At 42.6% G+C, this 7,500-nt stretch overlaps 1 protein-coding gene across 2 annotated transcripts in view; it reads left to right on the forward strand.

Moving 5' to 3' along the window:
- The window catches only part of npas3 (neuronal PAS domain protein 3), a 63,909-nt gene that overhangs the window by 39,160 nt on the left and 17,249 nt on the right, over nucleotides 1-7,500 (forward strand). For both annotated transcript variants that reach the window (XM_087779644.1, XM_087779645.1), the window contains exon 6: nucleotides 5,235-5,406. In XM_087779644.1, coding sequence (XP_087635770.1) covers nucleotides 5,235-5,406 — 172 coding nt within the window. The remainder of the gene's footprint in view (nucleotides 1-5,234; nucleotides 5,407-7,500) is intronic.

Consider the following 7,500-nt stretch of genomic DNA (forward strand, 5'->3'; position numbering starts at 1 on the left):
TTTTTTTTTTACTTTATTAGCAGCAGCTTCACAGACAGACGAGTGGATGAAACCAACCAAAACAAAGATGTTTTTCTAAAAAACTTTATTAGCAGCAGCTTCACAGACAGACGAGTGGATGAAACCATCACAAACAAATATGTTTTTTTAAATAACTTTATAAGCAGCAGCTTCACAGACGGACGAGTGGATGTTTTTCAAAATAACTTTATCAGCAGCAGCTTCACAGACGGACAAGTGGATGAAACCATCACAAACAAAGATCTTTTAAAAAAAAGCTTTATTAGCAGCAGCTTCACAGACAGACGAGTGGATGAAACCAACACAAACAAATATGTTTTTTTTAATAACTTTATTAGCAGCAGCTTCACAGACGGACGAGTGGATGTTTTTCAAAATAACTTTATCAGCAGCAGCTTCACAGACGGACAAGTGGATGAAACCAACACAAATAAAGATGTTTTTAAAAAAAACTTTATTAGCAGCAGCTTCACAGACAGACGAGTGGATGTTTTTCAAAATAACTTTATCAGCAGCAGCTTCACAGACGGACAAGTGGATGAAACCAACACAAACAAAGATGTTTTTCTAAAAAAAAAACTTTATTAGCAGCAGCTTCACAGACAGACTGGTGGATGAAACCATCACAAACAAAGATGTTTTTTAAATAACTTTATTAGCAGCAGCTTCACGGACAGACGAGTGGATGAAATTTCAAAATAACTTTATCAGCAGCAGCTTCACAGACGGACAAGTGGATGAAACCATCACAAACAAAGATCTTTTAAAAAAAAACTTTATTAGCAGCAGCTTCACAGACAGACGAGTGGATGAAACCAACACAAACAAATATGTTTTTTTAAATAACTTTATTAGCAGCAGCTTCACAGACGGACGAGTGGATGTTTTTCAAAATAACTTTATCAGCAGCAGCTTCACAGACGGACAAGTGGATGAAACCAACACAAATAAAGATGTTTTTAAAAAAAACTTTATTAGCAGCAGCTTCACAGACAGACGAGTGGATGTTTTTCAAAATAACTTTATCAGCAGCAGCTTCACAGACGGACAAGTGGATGAAACCAACACAAACAAAGATGTTTTTCTAAAAAAAAAACTTTATTAGCAGCAGCTTCACAGACAGACTGGTGGATGAAACCATCACAAACAAAGATGTTTTTTAAATAACTTTATTAGCAGCAGCTTCACAGACAGACGAGTGGATGAAACCATCACAAACAAATATGTTTTTTTAAATAACTTTATTAGCAGCAGCTTCACAGACAGACGAGTGGATGTTTTAAAAACAACTTTATTAGCAGCAGCTTCACAGACAGACGAGTGGATGAAACCAACACAAACAAAGATGTTTTAAAAAAAAACAACTTTATTATCAGCAGCTTCACAGACAGACGGGTGGATGAAACCATCACAAACAAAGATGTTTTTTAAATAACTTTATTAGCAGCAGCTTCACGGACAGACGAGTGGATGAAACCATCACAAACAAATATGTTTTTTATATAACTTTATTAGCAGCAGCTTCACGGACAGACGAGTGGATGAAACCATCACAAACAAATATGTTTTTTAAATAACTTTATTAGCAGCAGCTTCACAGACAGACGAGTGGATGAAACCATCACAAACAAGTATGTTTTTTTAAATAACTTTATTAGCAGCAGCTTCACAGACGGACGAGTGGATGTTTTTCAAAATAACTTTATCAGCAGCAGCTTCACAGACGGACAAGTGGATGAAACCATCACAAACAAAGATCTTTTAAAAAAAAGCTTTATTAGCAGCAGCTTCACAGACAGACGAGTGGATGAAACCAACACAAACAAATATGTTTTTTTAAATAACTTTATTAGCAGCAGCTTCACAGACGGACGAGTGGATATTTTTCAAAATAACTTTATCAGCAGCAGCTTCACAGACGGACAAGTGGATGAAACCAACACAAATAAAGATCTTTTTAAAAAAAACTTTATTAGCAGCAGCTTCACAGACAGACGAGTGGATGTTTTTCAAAATAACTTTATCAGCAGCAGCTTCACAGACGGACAAGTGGATGAAACCAACACAAACAAAGATGTTTTTCTAAAAAAAAAACTTTATTAGCAGCAGCTTCAGAGACAGACTGGTGGATGAAACCATCACAAACAAAGATGTTTTTTAAATAACTTTATTAGCAGCAGCTTCACGGACAGACGAGTGGATGAAACCATCACAAACAAATATGTTTTTTTAAATAACTTTATTAGCAGCAGCTTCACAGACAGACGAGTGGATGTTTTAAAAAAAAACAACTTTATTATCAGCAGCTTCACAGACAGACGGGTGGATGAAACCATCACAAACAAAGATGTTTTTTAAATAACTTTATTAGCAGCAGCTTCACAGACAGACGAGTGGATGTTTTAAAAAAAAAAAAACTTTATTAGCAGCAGCTTCACAGACAGACGGGTGGATGAAACCATCACAAACAAATATGTTTTTTAAATAACTTTATTAGCAGCAGCTTCACGGACAGACGAGTGGATGAAACCATCACAAACAAATATGTTTTTTATATAACTTTATTAGCAGCAGCTTCACGGACAGACGAGTGGATGAAACCATCACAAACAAATATGTTTTTTAAATAACTTTATTAGCAGCAGCTTCACAGACAGACGAGTGGATGAAACCATCACAATCAAATTAGTTTTTTAAATAACTTTATTAGCAGCAGCTTCACAGACAGACGAGTGGATGAAACCATCACAAACAAAGATGTTTTAAAAAAAAAAACTTTATTAGCAGCAGCTTCACAGACAGACGAGTGGATGAAACCAACACAAACAAATATGTTTTTTAATTAACTTTATTAGCAGCATCTTCACAGACAGACGAGTGGATGAAACCATCATAAACAAAGATGTTTTTTAAAATAACTTTATTAGCAGCAGCTTCACAGACGGACAGGAACTGTTTGTTCTCGTGAGATAATGAAACGTCCAGAGCTGAGAGTTGAAGCTTCATCAAACCTTTATCCCCGAAAACACCTGAGGGAGGACAAAGACTGGGGGGGCAGAGAGGGGTGATTGAAAGGATGAGTCGTTTCCTTCGTTTAATTCCTGTCGTTGTTTTGGAAAAATGTATTTTGAGAAATAAAAACCATCTTAGATGATGTTTGACTTGTTTTAGCTCCAGAGAAAATCCTTTACGGTCAAACTAAATGTACGTTCACCAAACAGGAAGTCTTATTTTGACACTTCCTTTTCATTCTGTGAGGCTCAATTGATATCACTTATCTTCCCTTTTGATATTTTATCGTCTTTGATCTCTGTCCCTCGTCTTATCTTAAACATGGAGACCCTGACATGTGTGACAGGTGTCACTCAGAGTCTCCACTGACCTGAGGTCAGACAGGACGGCGAGTCGAACACAGAGGCGGCTGCAGGATCGAGGAGATGTTTTCTCAAAAGGTCGCTGGAGCCGAGAATCAAACGTGAATGTTCTTGTCAGGATAGCAACACCGTATTTATTTCAACGACCACAGACACGGGAGCAGAAGATCCAGGCAGAAGCAGTCGATCGCTGAAACCAAAAGTGTGTAATTAGCTGTGGTTTATGTCAAATACTTTGAATTGATTAAAAGTCGACTTGTTGTTGCGAGGAAGAGTAATATAGATCCAATTAGTGGGGAAACGTGCAGACATGAATATGTGTGTGTGTGCACGTGTGTGTGTGTGTGTGTGTGTGCGTGCGTGTGTGTTGTTGTTGCAGTAATCACTCTCATTTCTTAATCAGGCTTTTCTGTTCCAGACAAGTCTTCATGAAGAGACTCATTTGCCTTAAAGGGATTTTATTATGAAAGGATTGAGCTCATGTAATCCTCCTGTCCCAGTGGACCCTAGAACTACACACACACACTCACTCATGCAAATACACACACTCACACACACACACACTCACTGACACACACACACACACACTCACACACACTCACACACTCTCACAAACACACACATGCACACTGACACACACACACACTCTCACAAACACACACATGCACACACACACTAATGCACACACACCTACACACACACTCACACACGCACACACCTGGTCGACACACACACCCACACACACCTGGCCTGCACACACACTCACAAACACACACACACTTGGTCTACACACACAAGCACATGCACACACACACACACACACACACACCTAGTCTACACACACACTCACAAACACATTCACTTGGTCTTTACACATACACACTTGGTCTACAGACACACACCTGGTCTACACACACACTCACAAACGCAGACACACTTGATCTACACACACACACACACACTTGGTCTACAGACACACACCTGGTCTACACACACACTCACAAACGCAGACACACTTGATCTACACACACACACACACACTTGGTCTACAAACACACACCTGGTCTACACACACACTCACAAACGCAGACACACTTGATCTACACACACACACACACTTGGTCTACAAACACACACCTGGTCTACACACACACTCACAAACGCGGACACACTTGATCTACACACACACTTGGTCTACAAACACACACCTGGTCTACACACACACTCACAAACGCGGACACACTTGATCTACACACACACACACACTTGGTCTACAAACAGACACCTGGTCTACACACACACTCACAAACGCAGACACACTTGATCTACACACACACACACACTTGGTCTACAAACACACACCTGGTCTACACACACACTCACAAACGCGGACACACTTGATCTACACACACACTTGGTCTACAAACACACACCTGGTCTACACACACACTCACAAACGCGGACACACTTGATCTACACACACACACACACTTGGTCTACAAACAGACACCTGGTCTACACACACACTCACAAACGCAGACACACTTGATCTACACACACACACACACTTGGTCTACAAACACACACACCTGGCCTACACACACACTCTCAAACACATCCACTTGGTCTACACACACAAAAACTTGATCTACACAGACACGCAAACACACACAGTCTACTCACACACACATTCATTTTTGCTCATATTTCCTCTTTTTATTCCTCCATCTGTGATAGTTTATTATTGGTCAATAGAAGAGAAACAAAGACACATGTTTATTACACATTATATCATGTATAAGGTTCACGCTTCACTCACGATGATGTCATGACTCTCAGGTGGAACTGACCGGCAGCAGCGCCTTCGACTACATCCACCCGGGTGACCACGTGGAGACGGCCGAGCAGCTGGGAATGAAGCTTCCTCCGGGCCGGAGCGCGTCTCAGGGAACGATGAACGATGACGGGACGTCGTCCGCCTCGTCCTCACCGTCGGAAACACCCGAACCAGGTATGAGAGGATACACGTGGACTTGTCTTCACACACTCATCCTCACACACTCGTCCGTGCGCACTCGTCTTCACGCACTCGTCCTCACATACTCGTCCTCACATACTCGTCCTCACACACTCGTCCTGACACACTCGTCCTCGCACACTCGTCCTCGCACACTCGTCCTGACACACTCATCCTGACACACTCGTCCTCGCACACTCGTCCTCGCACACTCGTCCTCACACTTGTCTTCCCACACTCGTCTTCACGCACTCGTCCTCGCACACTCGTCTTCACGCACTCGTCCTCGCACACTCGTCTTCACACACTCGTCCTGACACACTCGTCCTCGCACACTCATCCTCACACTTGTCTTCACACACTCGTCTTCACACACTCGTCTTCACGCACTCGTCCTCACACTCGTCTTCACGCACTCGTCCTCGCACACTCGTCTTCACGCACTCGTCCTCGCACACTCGTCTTCGCACACTCGTCCTCACACACTCGTCTTCACACACTCGTCCTCGCACACTCGTCTTCACGCACTCGTCCTCGCACACTCGTCCTCACACTTGTCTTCACACACTCGTCTTCACGCACTCGTCCTCGCACACTCGTCCTCACACTTGTCTTCACGCACTCGTCCTCACACTTGTCTTCACACACTCGTCTTCACGCACTCGTCCTCGCACACTCGTCTTCACGCACTCGTCCTCGCACACTCGTCTTCACGCACTCGTCCTCGCACACTCGTCCTCACACTTGTCTTCACACACTCGTCCTCGCACTTGTCTTCACACACTCGTCTTCACGCACTCGTCCTCGCACACTCGTCCTCACACTTGTCTTCACACACTCGTCCTCGCACTTGTCTTCACACACTCATCTTCACGCACTCGTCCTCACACACTCGTCCTCACACTTGTCTTCACGCACTCGTCCTCGCACACTCGTCCTCACACTTGTCTTCACACACTCGTCCTCGCACTTGTCTTCACACACTCATCTTCACGCACTCGTCCTCACACACTCGTCCTCACACTTGTCTTCACACACTCGTCCTCACACTTGTCCTCACACACTCGTCCTCCCACTTGTCTTCACACACTCGTCCTTACACACTCGTCCTCGCACACTCGTCCTCACACTTGTCTTCACACACTCGTCTTCAGAGATGCTTATTAGATCCATGCGTGTCGCACGTCGTTGTGTGTCTGTTTGTGCGTCCCACTAACAACGTTGTCTTGATAAAGTCGACACCGTTGACAATCATGTGATGCAACATGTTTGACACGAGCGTTGGAACCAGATGCAGATTCAGATTCAGATTCTTCAGTGATGATACGCTGATGAATGCAGATGATGAAACAAACAGAAATCTCACTCTTTCAAACACACACAGTCAAGTGAAGTGTGTATAGTTTTTCATTGACTAAACGTTCTCTTGTGTGTCGCACATATTTACTTATATTGTGTGTTTGACACATCAGACTTTAATTCATTAGTTGACTTTGTTGAGCGGGTGATCGTCAAGGTCGAGGTGACCTTGTAGCAGTCAGAGCTGTTCACAGTGATACACACTCCCACGAGAGACGCACACTCACACACAGACACACTCACACACAGACACACAGGGGTATTTAAAAAAAATACTGCAAACACAAGTAGTTCTTTTTAATGAAGTGTTTGTCCTTGAAGTGAAGAAAGTTGTGTTTGGTTAATAATTAGCTGCTGGAGTCACATGACGTGTTTGTAGAGTAACAGTCACATGACATGTTTGTAGAGTAACAGTCACATGACATGTTTGTAGAGTAACAGTCACATGACATATTTGTAGAGTAACAGTCACATGACGTGTTTGTAGAGTAACAGTCACATGACATGCTTGTAGAGTAACAGTCACATGACATGTTTGTAGAGTAACAGTCACATGATGTGTTTGTAGAGTAACAGTCACATGATGTGTTTGTAGAGTAACAGTCACATGATGTGTTTGTAGAGTAACAGTCACATGACGTGTTTGTAGAGTAACAGTCACATGACATGTTTGTAGAGTAACAGTCACATGACATGTTTGTAGAGTAACAGTCACATGACGTGTTTGTA

This window comes from Callionymus lyra, chromosome 18 (genome assembly GCF_982586985.1).
Source record: "Callionymus lyra chromosome 18, fCalLyr1.hap1.1, whole genome shotgun sequence".
NCBI lineage: Eukaryota > Metazoa > Chordata > Actinopteri > Syngnathiformes > Callionymidae > Callionymus > Callionymus lyra.